The sequence below is a fragment of the Stigmatopora argus genome, chromosome 3 (genome assembly GCF_051989625.1).
Source record: "Stigmatopora argus isolate UIUO_Sarg chromosome 3, RoL_Sarg_1.0, whole genome shotgun sequence".
In the NCBI taxonomy this organism is placed as follows: domain Eukaryota; kingdom Metazoa; phylum Chordata; class Actinopteri; order Syngnathiformes; family Syngnathidae; genus Stigmatopora; species Stigmatopora argus.
The window spans coordinates 16383586-16403263 of record NC_135389.1 but is presented as its reverse complement, the minus strand read 5'-3'; the positions used below and the strand labels follow the sequence as shown (position 1 = coordinate 16403263).

At 41.6% G+C, this 19678-nt stretch overlaps 1 protein-coding gene across 9 annotated transcripts; it reads right to left on the bottom strand.

Annotated features, from left to right (window-relative positions):
- Position 1: 1 nt before the first annotated feature.
- On the bottom strand, positions 2-19026 carry cnot1 (CCR4-NOT transcription complex, subunit 1). 9 transcript variants are annotated; one of them, XM_077595835.1, is made up of 49 exons: positions 18848-19026; positions 16823-17113; positions 16634-16741; positions 15889-15987; positions 15677-15745; positions 15522-15576; positions 15232-15435; positions 14099-14267; positions 13890-14016; positions 13667-13777; positions 13312-13482; positions 13090-13217; positions 12729-12969; positions 12457-12576; positions 12221-12343; positions 12000-12151; positions 11742-11892; positions 11012-11225; positions 10736-10876; positions 9753-9877; positions 9301-9587; positions 9140-9218; positions 8773-9009; positions 8517-8657; positions 8262-8441; positions 8065-8181; positions 7853-7963; positions 7703-7780; positions 7375-7552; positions 7116-7270; positions 6625-6921; positions 6208-6348; positions 5773-5877; positions 5549-5668; positions 5258-5452; positions 4822-4964; positions 4482-4590; positions 4190-4359; positions 3727-3958; positions 3401-3649; positions 3042-3205; positions 2832-2949; positions 2659-2760; positions 2327-2500; positions 1969-2118; positions 1696-1876; positions 1385-1517; positions 1026-1160; positions 2-919 (listed from the first exon to the last, which is right to left on the bottom strand). In XM_077595835.1, exons 2-49 carry the CDS (start codon positions 16922-16924, stop codon positions 841-843), a joined length of 7170 nt encoding a protein of 2389 aa, XP_077451961.1. In that variant the 5' UTR covers positions 16925-17113; positions 18848-19026; the 3' UTR covers positions 2-840. The 9 variants fall into 9 exon arrangements, with proteins under 9 accessions (XP_077451961.1, XP_077451959.1, XP_077451963.1 ...); XM_077595833.1 differs by having other exon boundaries at positions 8773-9019; positions 9141-9218; XM_077595837.1 differs by having other exon boundaries at positions 8773-9019; positions 9141-9218; positions 10751-10876.
- Positions 19027-19678: the final 652 nt, after the last annotated feature.

The following is a 19678-nucleotide window of genomic DNA, read 5'->3' as shown; positions in this document are numbered from 1 at the left end:
CTTTGCAGTTTGAATGCTTTATTAACTGTATGTACGCATACTGCAATTAAGTAGCAAGAACTAAAGGCAAACTAGAAAGAACTACAAAATACACATGGACCAATACATTTACAAAACATTCAAAATGTTACAAAATGAGCTGTATTGGTCCTTCAGTTGTTCTTCAATTTGAATCTTTGTACAAATTGTCAAGATACAAGTTCAACCATTTTCACTTTGCACAATTTTACAAGTGCCAGGGAGAGAGAGACGCGTCACCGCCAGCCGTCAGTAAATCAGAAAACCATCTCCACACAACACACCCCAAACACGACCCCTCCCCTTGGATACTAAACTACGTCTTCGGGTCAACTTGAGGATGAAAAAACCCCAAAATAAACCAAACTTTTTCTTCAAACTGTTTTTTTTTAGTTTTCAGCTTCTTGAGAGAAAAAAAGTCAGGGGCAGAAATGATTTGTCAGAGGGAAGCAAACCAAAAACTTTGGTAGAGTGAAAATATGTTCAGAAGTTTTTTTTTTTCTTTTTACATGTCAGTGTACAATTTATGACATGTTCAACACTCCACTTATCAGCTCTCCCTTTACCCCCCATTATGTACATGAAATAATCAAAAAACTATTTAAACATTTCTCGCATCCATTATTTCCTTCTTGACTCCGAAAGGGTTTCAAAAACAAAGAAAAAATGTAAATCTTCAGAACCTGGAGTAGTAGTCCTTAAATCCACATTTCTTTACAAAGACTGTGGTTGCCAGTTTATCCAGTGCTGCCAACAGTGAAGGGGGAGGTGTGTAGGTGTGTTCTCTCTCGAGGGCTACAAGGTGAAAGTGAGCCTGGCTAGCTAGCTGGCGCCGGTTCCTTCCATCACCTGCTGGGCCTGCTTCTGGCCCATGCAGCACTGAGCCACTGACTGAAACAATCTGACCAGGACAAGGGAGCACATTTTCAACATTCAAGTCAACGGGCAGAAAAGGGAAAGTTTTGCTATGCCATTACGCCAACGAAAATGTGGCGTGCGAAACCTACTTTTCAATCTCGGGAGCACAGTGCACAAAGTCGTGGCTCCAGAACTTGAACGCAGGGTTCTTGATGAGCTCGATGAAGGTGATGAGGAGACCCCACGGGTGAGGCCGGTTCACAATCAACCTCTCCAACAGGACCCTGCAAGAGAGATGGTTAGTGTGAGGTGAATCAAAACCAGATAAACATTTCAGTCACCATTTTGACTATTTTCACAGAATTAATCAAACAAAATTTGATCACCACCATCACCACCAGATACAATAACAGCAGACCTCGACAATATAGTTTAATTGTCCTGTCGTCAAACCTGTATCATTTCATGATGTGAGTGCAGCCTCGTGCGCGAGTCCTCATACACTGACCTGGTAATCTGCTCCTGGATGGCCTCCGTGTTAGCCTCAGCAAACAGGTATAGCATGGTGCAGCTGAAGTAATGCGTGTGGCTGTTCGGGTAACGCAGCTGATTTGCGATGGCATTCAAGAACAGGTAGCGTCCTAAAAAGCACCGTGTAATAGGTTCAGTATCATTGGCCAGTCAGATTAAATACCATATTTTATGGACTACAAGTCACACTTTTTTTCAGTTTGTTTGGGCCAGCAACACTACAGTGCAGCTTGTGCATCGGTTCAAAAGGTTTCTGCACTCCTGACAATTTAAATTTACTCATATTACCCTCTGTGTCCAGGTCCACAGCCAGATTCTGGAAAATATCCATGTGTGCGGAGTGGGTGATGGTGCTCATGGAGGGTGAGCTGCCCTTGTTGTGGATGTGCGCGATGGCCTGCGTGCCCACATACAACACTAAAGCGTTGATCAGCTGAATGTTGTAGCGGTTCCCTGGCTCATTTGAAACCTGACAAACAGAACAATATACATATATATATATTTTTTTTAAATCAGATTTTCAATGGCACGCCCCGTGCTAAAATATAGAAGAAAATTTACCTGGAGATTGCTGCGCAACTCAGAGAGGAAAGTGACGGGTGAGCGCGTTTTGAGATAGGAGTCCAGATCCTTCTTGAACTGGGAAGGCATGACGGCTGTAAAGTTCGTGAGGATGCGAGGGGCTATGTTGATCTCACTCAGCATGTCTACCTGCAGTTGCCATAGAATACACTTAGCAAATACAACATACATTTGGAAAAATTAACACCACTCCGTTTGTGTATGCAATATAAATTATAGTATTTGTCATAATGCTGTGTTAATAAAATGAAATTGAGTCAAAAAAGTCAACAAGTCCTTGCGCCGCCTGCGCCAATGTGACTGCTTTCTAAAGCAAGCATCAAACACTGTTTTCTACCTTGAGATTGGGTGTGAAAGGGTCAGGAAGCCTCATGTTGCGTGGAAAGGCACTCAGGATGAGGTTACGCAGCTGAATGCAGTTGGGTGGAATCACATCACAGAAGCCATAATGGTAATCACACAAGAACTCTGGGAAGTCGTGCAACAGGACCAACAGTACTCTCAATGTGCCCTGAAACAACAAGACAACAGTCAAAACAATGAGTGCAATTGTGAATTCCAAGATATGCAGTTAAACCATTCACTGCCACTGATGGCGATAGACGAGTTAAAATGGATTGGATGTCTATTACCGTCAATGACACTGAAACATGACCGTTCCGTGTGTACCTTGTAGAGGATTTGCATAGGTTTGTTGAGCTCCACATTCCTCAGGAAAGGTGCAAGGTACTTGAAGAGATCAATGAGCAACTGTGCATACATGGGCCAACCCTAAGAGACATTCACGTTAAAATTACTTAGGAAACACATTCATCTGGGTTGTAAAATCAGCAAAGACAAACCTTTTGCTGTGGCGTGTGCGCGAGCATGCGGGCGATGAAAATGCGATGGGAGATCAGTTCAAGCCAGGCATACACAAAACCCGGTGCCTTGGTGGGTCTGAGGATGTGGAAAGTGTTGCTAGATAGAGGGAGAGATAGGGGAAAAAACGAGCTATTAAGTCATAAATCTTGGAAAGACGGCCACTTTAGACAGACGCAGACATGTCCTACCAGAAAGCAGTGAGTGTCTGGAAGTTGATGGTCTCCAGGACGTGCTCAGGAGCATTGAGCTCTAGCAGTAGCATGATGAAAATGCGGTGGTAGGGTAACTGCTGAAATTCCGTCTGACGGCCATCGTGGTCCTGGATCAACACCCCAACGACGATTCCCAGCACCTAAGAGGAGAATATAGAAGGTTCACAGGTGGACGGAGACTTGACAACACCTTGGCAGCCACTGACAGTGATGTCCAATCTATTTTGATTGGCACATGCAGTCCAATAAAGATTAGGTGCCCACATGCCAAGTCTGTTCAAATCAGTGCTCAACAAACTGAACTCCATCGTCGAACCATCCCGCGATAGCTGTACCTTGTTGAGGAGGTTGATCTTAGTCACTGTGTTGGAAGCCTCTCCAGAGTGTTTAACGAGGAGAGCTATGAGTCGAACGAAGGCATCCAGGTTGTGGTAGCACTTTGCTCGGATGATGGCTGCGCTGGCGGCTGGGTTGTGCTGCTGTTCAGCTTGTGCGCGGTAGCTGATTTCCACACACATTTCTGTGCACAGCCGGAAGAAGCGCGTGATGAGGTCGTCAGTCTTCAGAATACCTTGCTGGTGCATCTGAGTGAGAAATGTCCAACAGTGTGAGTTAAGAAAGAGTAATGGCTACCGTGAGAATTCCGTGAGCGTCTGCCTACCTGGCCGACAAAGGCAGAAAACGCTTTAGTGCTGTCCCGCCCGGCAGCGGCCGAGTGGTACAAGTTGACCCATTCCCGGAGAAGATACTCGGCCTTTTCCCTCAGGCCAGGGGGGTCGTCGTATTCTGAAGCCTGAGAAATCCCAGAGTGCATCATGAAGTTTGGACCGCCGTGTGCCCGGTCAATCATGGCCTCGTAGTTTGAGCGGACAACATCCATCAGCTGTGGAAGACTGGAATAAAAATAATAAAAAATAAAAAAACAATTTCGTGGTCAAAAATAAATTGTACTTTCATTACATTAGTGTTCATATCACTTATAGCAGGTGCAAACATTACACTTTAATCCTGCGTGTAATAACTAAACCCGCTCTTAGATAATTAAAAATAAATCAGGCATATTAAAAACAGTTGCATAAAATAATATGACAGCATGGGTTGACTATTTCAATCATTAAATTTACCCTTCTGGTGCATTTGCTCGAGAGTGCGCGCAGGTTCTCATTAAAGTCTCGATTGTATGGAAGAGATCCGCTTCAGTGACATGGCTGACACTCCTCTCATCCACCAGCAGGAGCTTCACTAACTGCATGGCAAATGCCACAGCCATGTAGTGAAGGCCATTCTCCATAGACTGCAAGCAAACAATGATGGAATATTTTGTTGCATTGAAAAGGATGCAAAATAGCCAAAATCTAGCTAGTGTCTTTATGGTGTTTTCGTAGTAAGACAATTATTTGCATAAATGTGGGGTACCTGGGCTAGGTGCAAATCGTACTGCTGCATATTCACAAGATGGTTTCGAATCAAAAGTTCCACCGCCTCAACATTGTACTTGTACTCATCTCGGCATTCAATTAGACACCTGTCAGTTAAAAAGGAAAAACACAGAAATCCGAAAGTGAATGCCTAAAAAAATTCACAGCAAAATGTTTTAACTAGTGTCAGAAGATTAGGGGTCTTGAGTATATAAGCGCCCAGGTAAATAACTAACCGAATGCAAAGAGCACCAATTTTGTTTACTACATTGTTGCTAAATGGAAAAAAACAAAAAATTGCTATGACGATTACATGACTGAACTGACAGACTGCTTACCTGGTGATCTGTTTGTTGCACCACTGTGGTCCATATGCACGACCATCCTGGAGAGCTTTTAGAACCAGAAGGTGACATTCCCGATAACGAAGAAGCAAGTCATTATCAGCCCCACTTGTGGCATCTAGAAGACCTTCCACAGCCTGTGAAAGGTGTGGAATGTTCAAAACCGTGTAATATTCAATTCCAGCATTGCACTTTAAAATATGGGATTATTGGTTCTCTCGGTATAAAAGGTTCCTGACCCTTGTACTAAACAGATGGGAAAACTGACCATCGTGGGAGTTGATTTGTTATAAGCCCCCACCTCCCATATTATAACCAAGAAAAACTTGTTGGTTGAATACATTTTGCATGATCAACAGATGCTGCATTCCCCAAAAACTGTCGTTTTTTTGTTTGTTTTTTTTTAACCAAAGAGAAACCCAAATCCTACCTTTTGAAGCAGTCCAAGAGCTGCAATCCCATCTCTGGAGTTTCGTGCCAAGGCAACAGCCTCAAGCAGACTGCGCAGGGCTTGAGTCAGGGGGTTGATGGACAGCGCCTGAGGGATGGCGTGAAGATGCTGCTCCAAGTCAGCCATGCACTTGTCATAGATTTGGGCCACATCATCCGTGGCCCAAGCTTGTTGCTGTTACCCAAGAAAATAACAATATTGGTTCATTCAAACTGAACTGACTGAACTGATTTTAGGTGGCATTTCTTTCTGCCGAAAGAGGCGAGTCACCTTCATTGGCTGTGCCAGGAAACCCGTTGGTTGTGAAAGATCATTGCTGGGTAAAAAACCAGGAACATTCCTTGCAAACTCCTCATACACTGCTAGCTGCTTTGGGTCAACTCCCCCCACCTGAAAATACAAGTCAATGTTGGAATTTATACAACAAGGGGATAAGGGCGAACTGTGCATACTCTCAACAAGTATTAGAACCAAGTCATCTGAATAAATATTACCTTGAGCCTTATCTGTTCAGGCATACGTTCAGCCTGGTATGTCAAAACAACTGGATCACAATAACGGCGTCCTTCTTGGCGTGCATGTTTCCTGAGCTCAAATTCCTGAATGACGAGGGATAGTTTTTAAGTTAGGAAACAACACATTGCCACTGCAGACCCAGCAGTCAACAGAGCAGCATACATTGTTGTATATTTGCGGTTTAATTAACCGTAAAAAGGGTTATATAAGCAACCAACATCAGCACTTATCAAAACAGGTTTATCTGCCTCCTTCCATTAAATGGCATAGTACTATGGCTGGAGAGCATGACATAGTAATTGTGTAAAATTACCTCTTTTGAACAGAAGGTTTACGTTATGTTGAATGTTTCTTTAGAATTTGGTTGCAAATCTGGAGGAAAAGGTTGAACAATAACATTTCCAACCCCTTACCGTAGCAAGCCTCTTGTCCATTTCAGGGCCAGCCTTCTCCACTGCTGTCTTCTGAATAAAGCAACATGCCAGTTCACAGTTCTCCTGAGCAACCCTCGTTGCAGCTTCTTCCATCATTTCCCTCTGTTGGGGGGTGGGTGCCTGGAAGAAAGAAAATGTCAAAGAAGGTAGGATTTTGTTTTACCACCCAGGCATTGGTTATGTACTATGTTTGTGTCTAAGATAAATCAATAACAAAGAAAGGGATAATCACTGAAACGGAAGCGGTGACTAAACTTAGATGGTGGTATGCGAGTCTGTGAGTGTTCCTTTGGTTTTATATTTATTTAATAACTTCAGACATTTTGGTTACTTGTCCTCTCCAAATTGTTGTTTTCGGTGTTAAGGGTATGCTTGAGTGGAAGGATTGTCCCTTACCCTTAATGCTGCTGCAAAGCTATTCTTCAGATTAGCGGAAATGCTGACGAGTAGGGGCTCGCGGCAGGTTATCATGGCCATTCCGGCAGTCAGGTTCCTCATCATGTGGTGGGCTGCCACGCGCATGCGGGATTCTTCTGAATCCAGGGCAAAGTCCTTTCTGATGATTTGCTCGCATGTTGTCATGGCAATTTTAATTGAGCGGTCAACCACTGGGTGGACCAGGTCCTGGACAGCACGCTCAACTGATTGCCTCACACACTGCTTCAACTGAGGATGGGCTTGTAGAAGAGGGATCTGAAGAGGTGAAGAAAGTGGTGGTCTACATTATTTTTAAAAATGATTTAATTTACATGGTAATTGGAAAGTATGTATTATAAAATAAACAATAGTTGACAAATAGCTCAAATTAACTTAACTATTCTAAAAGCAAGTTACTTTTCAATCATCTTACCAATGTGCATACTTGATCAAATTAGGGGAGTACTTACATTGGAATTTATATTAATGTGCGGTGCCAGGCCTGCCAAAGCGTACACATTGATGTCATGATAACTAAACTGTGGGGTGGGAGGTCCAGTGGTTGTGCAAGGGGTGGTGGTGGCAGCTGGCGTGGAAGGTGGTGCTGAAAACGGAACGAAGTCCCCTGTTGGTCACAAAAAGTGTTGATTAAAATTAGGGGAAAAAACAGCAAACAAAACCTGATTTTGAATACCACACAGAGCAAGCCGTGTCAAAATGTAGATTTACCTGAAGAAGAAACTGGGAGCATTTCATCTGGAGGCTTTATTTCTTTCTTTGGTGCCGACAGTTGCTCCTCAAGACTCTTAAGTTTGTCCTTGTCCTTTAACAGGTTCCCTGGCTTCAGGTCATTGATGTCCAGAGACAAGTTCTTACACAGAACTTCAATCTCAAATTTTAAATTAAGCTGGAATTGAAAAAAAATGTTTTAATCGGATAACTGCAATGTTGCATGTAAAATAGCCTAAAAATACTGTTAGTACAGGGTCACAAAATGTACAAAACATTTGGGAAAAGACAATGTGGCTTTTTAATTGATCTTCACATTTGGTAGTACCTTGAGATCATGTTCCTGATGTAGTTCAGCAAGAACATTCATAATAGCCATTGTCCAGGGGTTCTGTGGCCTGAAAACCTACAAAAGTAAAAATGAATGAATATGTGGCGTGACCAAGACAAGCAATCTCTCTCAACATTCGATGCTCACCATGCTTCGCAGGCTTGATTCCAACACTTTGGCCACAAAGGGAACCACATAAAGCAGTTCCTGTTGGCCTTTGACATAGGCTTCCAGGAGCAAAGACTTAATTTCGAGATCCTGGAAGAATAATGAAGAGGGGACATTGAGCCATCTTAAAGTATGAAAGACCCCCTAATATCCCCAACACACACCAAAGACAACAACAAAAAATGTCTTACTGTATAGAGGATTGGCTTGTTTTTAGCCAGTGTAATCATGCCCAACCAGTGACCAAGGTTCTTCAGCAACGATCGATCAGAGAAATTGGCAGCAGCCTTGTCAGATGTCAACAAAACCTGAATGAACAAAAAGAGCCAGCTTTTACAAGAGGCAACTAAAAATTGCATTTTAGCTAGATTTGACAAAAATGTCCAACCTTGATGTTCCTGTATGTCTCGATGAGGACCATTTTGACAAACTCTGGATTCTTGAGCGTGTCCAGAAAGTTGGAGTAAAGGCTGTGGAAATTGGGCTCAATGCTGACACGCTTCATCACCAGATACTGGGAAACCCACGGCATGAACTCTTCCTTTACGGTCTCTTTCAACTCCTCTACCTGTTTAACATTGCGTTTTAGAATAGGCCTTCTAGTGATCAATGGCATGAATGGACACTTTCAGCTCTTGTTTACCTTTTGCGTCATATTGGACTGCGAAAGGTTATTGAAGATGAAGGCAATCTTCTCCTGGACATTCTCTGGCGGTTCTACAATCCTCTCTGTTTGGTCAGTAGCCACTAGTAGAGTGTCTATATTTGTAGTGTTTATGGACGGCTGCAAGAGGGAACAGTTAACAGTTATTTTCAACTTACAAACATTAATGAGCAATGGTAATAAATGTGCCTGCCAAATTGCAGTTATTTAAGTAGGTTTTGAGAGGTGAACTCACGGGCACATCCTTTTTGAAGCTGCTGGGCGTTGGCCTTGCGATGGTAGTGGTCTTCACGGCTGTTGTAGTAGTCGTAGTTGTCGTGACCAGGGTGCTCGTCTGTCCTTGTGGTGCTTTTGGTACACCGGGTTGCTGTGACTGGGCTTGAACCTGTGCTAGCGCCAAACTGCCTGGGGTGGTGATGGAGCCCTGCATCTTCACCGGAGGGTCCCGTGACTGTTGGCCATACTCGATATACTGCACACACAGGATATTGGAAAATGCAGAGCGTAGGATTTAATCTATCTGTTAGTAGGCTCTCCCTGCAGACAATGCTAGTGCATCTAGTCTTAAAATGCACCACGATAAATTAAGGAAACCTTGTTACCTCTTGTAAATGGTGGGGGAATTGCAAAAAATGAGCAATTGATGCAAGATGTTGACAATACTGGGGATAGTCCTTCAATCTAAAATCACATAGAATTTACCATTTTACCTACAAGCAATAATATGACAACTGTTTAATGAAAAACAAAGACATTTCTATACCTGTTTTTGAACCTGTCTAGGGCAGCAATTCCAAAGTAATACATTTTGGATCCGTAGGGTTTTCTTAAGGCTTCGAGTACATATCGGAGAGCCAAGCCTAGGGCCATGTAGGTAACGAGACCCTTTTCAATGATGCCACCAAACAGGCATGCCGTGATGTGAAGCTCCTTGTCTGGGTATTGGGGGAAGAACCGATACTCCTCAAACAGGTTTCGGAGCATACAATTGAACACTTCCCGCTCCCGTTTGATGGTGGAATCTTTGAACCTCTGTAGCATCTCTAAAACCTGAAGGTGCACAATTATAATCTGTTATTCACTTCCATGTTATTATTTTGACATAGAATTAAGATTAAGTCCAGAACACAATTTTACACTGTAAAATCCTGCTCTAGAGAATATATGGTGCTGATAATGATAAGCTACAATTCACATGTGCATTTGGGAACTTACTTCATCAACAGACATAGTTGGATGAGGTGGGTGGTTGTAGATGCGTTGGAAGTAACTGTTGGCTTCATCATCAATTTCCTTGCTAAAGTGCTGGTTTGCCTCAGGCCAAACCTGAGAAAGGTCAGCTGGCAGAAAAATTATACAGATTTAAAATTCATGGGAATGTGACTGAACATAAGCGAAGCATAAGCAAGGTATATTTTTTTTTGTGAAAAGTAACAAGTATACATGGAGCATCTCAATGAAATAGGACTGTGATTCTCAAAGTGTGGTACTCCCACATAAAATAACTTCAACTGTTAGTGGTACAAGCTTGTTTTGAAATCCCATAAGTATAGTTGTGTACATACAATTCAAGCGTAATTAACATTAAAATAGAATAAGTTTTACAACTCAAGGTGGCATTTTAAGGACAAATTTGCCTTAACCAACCCAACCTTATGGTTTTCAATAAAAAGTCAGTGTACAATCTGTAAAGAATACAAGTAGCCTCCAGGGCTAGGTGTTTTGCTTAAAAGGTAACAATTGGTTGGCATTGGTTTTGCATAAATGATTACAACACTAGTAGTTTAGAGTTAAGTTTTTCCGCTGTATGAATTTTGAATCAAATGTCCCCATGTTCGTATTATGTATTATTATTGACCAACTGAACTAAGGTTCCCACAATATTCTAATTGGAGATGCACCTGTAGAATTGCAAATTCACGTGGCTTGTAAAGTAAAAATGACTTAAGTGGGGTTGTCAGCTTAAGCAGACAAGGAATGGAAGACTGGTCTGTATTTCCTCTACAAAGTAGTTTAAAGGTTAAAAGAAATAACATGCCAAAGGGGAAAATGGTCATGTGAGCTGTATTTGTCAAGAAGACACCGTCACTAAAACGTAAGTTTGCAAAACACTGCCATAAAATGACAATTGCAGAGGAAATACAGTGCTGAGCAGCGCAGGGCAGGCTCTCAGTCACACCACTACCACCGCCACTTACAGGCCTTCATCTTACTCTGCTGGAAGGTAGGTGGGTTCAAGCTCGGTGTGCTCATTTTCCTGCTGACAAATGGATCAGTGCTGACTGCGGGCATTCCAAGACTTGAACCAATACCAGTGCCGATCCCCGAACCCAAAGAACCTAGAAAACAAACAGATTATTCATTTAATGAAAGTAACTACAGACTGTCGGGTGTAAACTAAATAGTATTTTAATATGAGAATGACTTCCATTGGTGACAAACTTAAAAATAAAATAAAATAAAAAGCACAGTACCAGAGTCCATACCAGGAAGCTGCGACGACAAGCTGCCAATACCCACAAATGGTGTGCTTGGATTGGTGTTTGAAAGCGGTGGAAATGCTTTCGCTGGGGATTGGGGATTACTGAATGCTGAACTAAGGGAGGTGGGGAAACCCTGCATGCTCTGAGTGTGGGAAGTGGCTGTGCCCCCCAGGTTCAAAGAGCCCATCCCGGTTAGAGGGTCCATCTAATGAAAGCAAGAGAATATTAATTTAAAATGAGCTTTAGGTGGTAAATTGGTCATATAATTAAGCAATAGTCTATTTTCATTTTTTTCAGTGATTCTTATTATTTTATCAGAAAAGTTAAACCACTTCTGTAAGGCAAAAAGCATTTTTTGTAATAATCAAAAATCGGCCCAAAAGTCTGTTTTTTAATGTGTAATTTTGAGGATTTCATTTTAGAAAACGCAGACACTAATATTGGGACATATGGTCTTTGTATGCTGCCAAAAATGTTTTATCAAATGTTTAAAAAAAAAAGTGTTTTTCAACAACTACAATAATGCCGCCAAAATTAAATCTGTTATCTGTATTCATTCATCTTCAGTGTCGCTTATTGTTCAGTAAATTTCTTCAACCCTTCTATTCATTTTTACGGTCACTCTCTAGTTATTGGAAAATATGCACATTTCCAAGAATTTGTGTTCCAAAGACTTTTGGGTAGAATACCCAACCCTAGGTGTGTAATGAAAACAAGATACCTGAACAGGGGAAATGGCATCCAGGCTGCTGGTACTTGGGGCCCGACCTTTAGGCATGACCCCAGGTGGTGGCTGTCGGGCTTTGTTCATAACATTGCTACAGTTTGCAACCATGGTCAAAATAGTCTCTGATAGCTCTTGCGAAACACTCCTGAGTGATTGGTAAAAAGAACCGATTCAGTTGAAAACGTTCCAATAAAGTGAATCCTATCATTCAAAAGTAAGAAAAAAAACTTTGAATTGACAAGAGCCTCTCACCCGGCACAAGACTGAAGACAGGCCAGCATGGTGGCTAAGGTCTCTGGTGGCAACTGAGAGCTTTTAGGCTGGTCCTTGTCTGGAGCCAGACCCCCCATAATGGATGGGCATCGCCTCTTCAGGAATGTGACACAGGCTTGGATAAAAGGTTCCTGATCCAACACAAATATACTATTACGCACTTTTATTGGGAGTGATTAAAACACAGTGTTGAGACATACCCCGTGCTCTCTGATTTTGTCAGTCAGCCATTTATCAAGTTTGAGGTATTCACGGCGAGAAGCAAGTGCAGCAAGGTCAATAACAAAGGCAAACGGAGTACCATTCAGCAGCATTGAGAGAGACTGGAGGACAAACACAATACCATTGGTGCTTGGGTAAATATTACAAACCAATGAGCAGCAGACTCATTAATTCTGCAACAGCACCCCAATATATTTGGTATGTATTGACAAACCTTCAAGTCTTGAGCCACATCCAGGATGCGAGACAACTTGGCTTGATCATACTGCTCACCCCTCATATACCACTCAGCCATTGAATGCATTATCAACTGGCGGATGGAAGGAGACTGTCCCTGGAAAAAGAGCCATCAGATTCATTGGTTCACAATTAAAGACCATGTTGTAAGTAAAAAGTGTACATGACATGATTTAGGCAAAGGAGTTTGTTGGGTATCAGGTTAATTTTATCCACAAAATACATTAATAAACAAACTGAAGAACAAACCTGTCCATGCCAAGCATAGTGGAGAATGATAGCAGAGTTGGGGTGGTTGCCCAGAAAGATGGGCATTAAGGTCGAGATGAGCTCATGGCGCAGTGTGTGCCAAGAAGTAGATATCTGCAGCAGTGCAAGTACCAGCATATCTGGGCAGTGCTTGATGGGAAAGCTGAACAGTTGCTTCACCTGCTCATACTGGCCAACCTCTGATAGCCTTAGCAAGCTTTCCACCAAATCTAGGCTTTTCCTGTGAAAAGTTCATAGAGGTTTGAGACACATTCTGGAAGACGCTAAACGTTTGTGCTTTTCTAGAATTATATGTGTTGATACACAAAAGAAAATGTCTTGAACTTGACCGGTTTCCCACCATGTTGCAATCTCCCTGTTGTCATCCTCCGGTGGCGCTTTCAAGATGTCAATGGCGACCGTGTGGCATGGGTAGTCGGCAAAGCAGAACACTTCAGGGCTCATAAGCGAATGTTGAATAAAAGAAAACTGTTTGGGGGTAAACATGGGGTTACAAGATTGGTTTTCAAATATTTCAATAAAAACTCCAATAAAAGCAAAAGGGAACCCAGTGTAATGTTACCTGTCCTTCTGCATGTTTCCATGGCCGATATATGAGATCAACAGGAAAAACTTCCATTCCCAAACCTCGTTGAATGCCATACACCACTACGTGCAGGCCTTTACTGTCTCGGATTAAGAATCCTGCATGGTCCAGTTCGTATGTCACCTCTTTGAAGTTCAGGTTGGGATTCTAGGAAAAGTTGTAAAGCTGTTAATTTTCATTAACAGTAGAAAAAGAAAATATCCCTGGCCAATTAATATAGTGGATGCAAAAGTGATAGTCATTTGATACATTTGACAATAAATCAATCTAACAATATTGAAGAACCTAGAAAAACCTGCACTTGAAACAGAGGATAAACATATTGACTTACCACTTCTTTCACCACATCAATGAGCACCTCAACATTCCATGTGTGCGCCTGTGAGCTGTCATTCTTATCCTTTCCATCACTCCAGATGCCACTTCCGGGAGCAGAGATGGACTAGCAAAGAATATAAAAAACACGATAGAATGTATAAAATAATAACAATTAATTTTTTTATTTTTTTTTTAAACATTACTACAACCTTACAGCAAATGACAAACTAACTCACCTGTAGGGGAATCCCATCAGTTAGGCCGGAGTGGGTACGAGCCATCATGCCAAGAACTCTGGCCACCTGACTGGCCGTCACTTCCCTCACCCCATACTGGAGGATAATATTTCTGCACTCATCCAGGCTAAGGAGAAAGGTCAAATGGGTCAGTACCAATCAAATATGTAACCTCACAATCTGCATATTAGTTCAGCGTGCAAAACCACCTGGCACAGAAGCCATAGCCGACTTCCTGCATGAACTCTGCGAGAGAACTCTCCATCATGGTATTTGCTAACTCTCCTGAGTCGGGCAGTATCCTGTCCATGAGAATGTCCCGTTTTTCAGGGTAGAGCAGTGGTGCAAGCACCACAGGGCAGCGCTCCTGCGGGAAATCTGAAATATATACGCATGTCAAATTAATCTGCAGGGCCTTAAGCACTGTCATAACCTCTGAACTAAATTTCCAAACAAAATAATATTACTGGTTTCATCAAACAACAACTTAAAAAACAATCATTTTGGCCACTGTAATTTATACTATAGTAGCCTTTGGCTCTATTTCATTAAACGATCAGTTTTTGTTTTCTTCATCTCACTGCCAGAGTACTGGCCCTCAGTGACTCCAACATTTTCCAAGTTCTTATAGGTTGGCAACAAAATGTGTGGGTTATGTAATAGTGTTGGATCAACTCAGAGGGTCTAAATTTGGTAGGAATACCAGGAGCATTATGGAGGCTCCCTCTAGTGGTATGAGAAAAATTGGCTGTTCAAACAACCTTTAATCCTCTACAGCACGTGTCAAAGTGGCGGCCCGGGGGCCAAATCTGGCCCGCCGCATCATTTAGTGTGGCCCGGGAAAATAAATCATGAGTGCCGACTTTCTGTTTTAGGATCAAATTAAATTTATATAGTAGTATATAGATCTATATAGAGTATTGATGTATATTAAATTTCCTGATTTCCCCCTTTTAAATCAATAAATGTAATTTTTTAATCATTTTTTTCTGTGTTTTTAGTTCAAAAATCATTTTGTAAAATCTAAAAATATATATAAAAAAGCTAAAATAAACATTGTTTTAGATCTATGAAAAAATGAATATTCAGGGCTTTTAATCCAGTTCTTTTAATCCATTTATTAAAAAAAAATCTAAATATTCTATCTAAAATGGTCTGGCCCACGTGAAATCGAGTTGACGTTAAAGCCAACCAGAGTATGACACCCTTGCTCTACAGTACATTTATCAAACAGTTCTTTGGTTGTTTATTTTATTGGTTTTATCATAGGGATAATTTCCATACTTTTTCCATTTCATTTATAGGAATTGTGGTTATAATATCAAGCCAGGAATCAATTTACCTCGGCAAAGTGTCTTCAAGAAAGCGTCAATCTGCTCCTGTCCAACCCCACTGGCTCCCTTGTGGCCAAACAGTAAATGGGAGAGCAGCAGGTGTAAGACCTCTATAGCGATGTCTTGGAAGCCACCCTCTTGATTTCCACTGAGATCTGCGTCGATGTATGACCGCAGGAGGTCAGGAAGCTTCTGCCTAATGAACTGTGCAGCTAAACAAGAAAAAATAAAAAGCAATCAGGACACAAATATACGCAATATTGTTTTTAATGAAGCTATATCTAGTTGGACTGCTTACAAAATCCTCGAAGGTCTGCGTTACTGGAGTTGAGCAGCGCAAGGCCAAATATCACCTAAAATGTAAACATTGAAGAGAAAACAATGTTTGTCTATTTTATAATGTATTTTTCAGCGGTTGTCACAGATTTAGACAGAAATGGTAGGATAGTTTACCTCTTGAACCTTGCTCAGCTTCAAAACTTTACTTAGTTGAGTGAATAAGTGAACAGATGGTTTCAAACTCTAAAACCCAAAAAATATTTCATGTCAAATACTTGTTTAACAAAAAATACAAAGTGGAAAATAATTGCATGAAAAGACTACTTGTAAAACAGGCATGTATTTCATTGTGTTTCAGGAGTATTGGGGTAAAAACTGAAACAGACCTTTTGGTAGTGCAGGGGATTGTCGATGGCGTAGCACAGAGTCGAGATAAAGTTAGGTTTTGATATCAGTGAAACACACTCCTGGATCAGAAACTGTGTCTTGGGCAATTTGGAAACAACATGTCGGAGAGGGAAGAGCAAGTGGAAAAACAAAGGCAGATGAAGGACAACAGAAAGTAAAAAATAAAAAATAAATCTCACAAGAATCATTCAGACACAAAATATTAGAACACGCATACTTATGTCCGTGACTACAATAGACGTGTAGAGCTATCATTATGCATAAAGACTCACTACATCAATTGCACAATCTTCATATCAAAATTACCACATCACAGGAAATTTTATATTGCTTAACAACACTTTGCATCATTTGCACAATTGTCACTGTATCATATTTACTTAAGTTTTGGTCCCTTAACACCACCCACAAGACTAATATAATTAAGCTACATTATAGCATGTTCACAGGAAAAATTAGGGACAAAAATAAGATATGATTCTGACTACTTTATACACATTTAAAAAAAACAGTAACACATATTTCAGGTAGTACATCAGAGGTGGCAGGGAATAAATGATGTCTATCCAGTTCAAATGAACTGGACATCTACTGGTGCCAAACTAATGTAAATTTAAAGCATAACAACGAAAAGAACCACATGATTGGACAGCTATAATCCTCAATGGCATTGAAACAAGAGATCAAAAGATACCTATGGTTTTCTGTTTCCCAAAAAATTACCTGGTGAAAATCTTTGCCACTGCTTTTACCATCGCCACTAAAATCCACATGTGAGAAAAGACAGCGGAGTAGATGCCTGTCTGCCTCAGGACCGTGACGATTTACAATCTGGGAAGAAGCCCGGCGAGTTAATGCGACGCCTTTTACTAGATTGGCTTTCATGTCAAATGAATGACTAAAAATACTTACATGTTGTATTTCTTGTTGGCTGGCTCTGTAATTTTTCTTTGTCAAATTATCCACCAAATAGCCGATTTGAGACAAAGCCAGCGAGAGCGAGTCAAGATTCATTGCTGGTTGGGGCGGAAGCAGGCGGCCGAGCACGGCGCAAAATCACCATTATTCCCCTTTAGTCACTTCAGTGATAAGTTACTTTTTCTCCCCCCCCAAAAAAGGTGTGAAAAAAAGTGACTCCAAATAAAATGGTTTTTCAGTGTCTCTCGCTCCCAAGTAGTCTCAGTTTAAAATAAGCTTCAGCATCTGCAAGAAATAAAATGAAACTTTATATTAGTCAAATGATTTCTGATCTTAATGCATATATGTGCCACAGAATAATAGAGTAAAAAGTGGCAGCTCTCCCAGTAACATACTATAAGACCCAAAGCCAAGTGAACAGGTGATCATCTATTGGGTTTCTTCAACTAAGGTTGAGACTCTCACTAGGGTTAATATTATTCTCAATAATACACATTTTAAAATATAGTACCCATGCATCACTGAATCAAAAAATAAAACAACAACATGGCTTAATCGAGAAGTAATGAGTATTTTGATGTATTAGTGGAATACACGCAAGCTTCTGCAAATGCCTAATTTATAAAACATTTTTATATTTGAGGATTATGTTCCGGTTAAGAGTTCACTAAATTTACCAACATCATGTCATGTTAAAACTTGACAAGCTATTATGAGGCCTATGAGCGTGACAGGTCAAAATGTTCGGTTGGTCAACCTTCAAGTCGATTACTATGACTGAGCAAATGGACTAGATTCATTTGGATGTCTACAACACGCAATTTAGGATCTTCTCAGGGTTGTAAACGAAACCCCCGCAAGAAGGCTTCGATGAGTTTAGACTAGGCCTCAGTCGCGTTGAAAGACACAGGCGAGAGAATCGATAGCTCGCTCCAGAGAACCGAGTCTTTTCCAATGACTACATACACACATGGGGCATATAAAACACGCCACGTATGGACGTTTACACATACACGTGCTATGGTACTGTATGGCGGGGGGAAATAAAAACATTCAAATGAAACAAAGGACAAGTGCATGGACGACAGCAAAGGCTGCTTGCAACCCATAAACAAGCTATCGAAACACTGCTTAAATGTATTAACCGTGTGCCCCATTGGAGTCATAATTCCACGTAAGGTGAAAAAAACAGTTAGTCAGCAATTTAGACTTCAAAAAGCTTTCTAGAAAGTCAGTTGGTTTTCTACTATCGTATGTTTAACCTAAGTAGCCGTCGAAGTTAGCAACCTTTTAAACAGTGATCTGACTTTCAGCCCATTAACTTTTGCTTAAGGACATGCACTTCTTATGTAATCCAAAAGTATTAGGACACAGTTGAAATATCGGCTATATTTATTAAGACAGTTATTGCGATCCCTATGTGGTCATTAGCTAAAGAACAATCTAGCATTTCTGCACGCTAATACATAACTGCAGCTAATCATGCTAGCATTTCGGGCCCGATTGACTAGGTTAGCTTTGTTTCCTACCAACTCTGGATTAAATAAAGGAATAAATATAGATATAGACTGCGATCTGTTTGTGATTTAACCATGAGACGAGAATAACAGGGCGACAGTCGCCTAGATATAATGATCCCTGAGCTTTGCTCCCGCTAGCATTAGCATTGTTAGCTCATCTCCAACGAGCTCCGTCTACTCTACGGAACTGCAATCACTTTAGATCCGAGCATCGTGTATGCGACACATAGGTACTACAACTCTAATGGCGTTATGTGAGAAATGGGAACATTGTACACAGGAGCACTTTAAGATGGATTTTAACACGAGCAACTGGGTCAAATTAAGGAATTACTTTGATAACGTATGACAGCTGCTCTCCAGTAAATAGTCCATCCCTAACGCTTGTAGCTAACCGCCGTCCGCTGTTGATTTGAAATCGTATCCGTACGCGCGTTTAAGTGAACGAGAACCAAAACGAGAGAAGGACCTATCAACGGATCCGTATTCTAAATCTTACCGTGTTCCCACGCGAGTGATTTAGTGAAGCATTTCCCCGTTCTTTCCAAACAAACTTGGGCGAAATGAAAGAGGGTCGCGGCGACTGTGAGTGCAGTTTGCTTTTCAAAATAAAATGGCGACTGTCACAGCCGCGGCGCGCTCTCGCCGCAAGGAGAGTGCGCGAGCGAGAGTGCGTGCGCCCAACACGCGCACTACAGATGCTTGCCTTTTATTCCATTTTTGTTTGCTACGTGAACGCCATTTAGGTCGATAGGTGGGTTTGGATGAATGGATGGGTGATGGATGGATGAACGGATGTTAGACGGATGGAAGGAGAGTTTGATGAATGGATGGATGGAAGGGTGGGTGGGTTGTTGGGTTGGCAGGTCCTTTTGGGATCGATGAATGGATGGATGGATGAACGGATGTTAGATGGATGGATGGACAGATGGACGGATGTTGGAGGAATGGATGGAAAGACGGATGTTGGATTGATGGATGGGTTGGATTGATGGACAGACGATGGAAAGACGGATGGATGGATGAATGGAGGATGGAGGGATGGATGGAGGGGGGCGATGGATGGATGATGGATGGATGAACGGATGTTAGACGGATGGAAGGACACTGATGAATGGATGGATGGATGGATGGAAGGGTGGGTGGGTTGTCAGCTCCTTTTGGATCGATGGATGGATGGATGTTGGAGGAATGGATAGAAAGACGGATGTTGGATTGATGGGTGGGTTGGATGGATGGATGGACAGACAGACGATGGAAAGACGGATGGATGGATGAATGGAGGGGGCGATGAAAAGACGGATGGATGGTGGATTGATGGATGAATGGA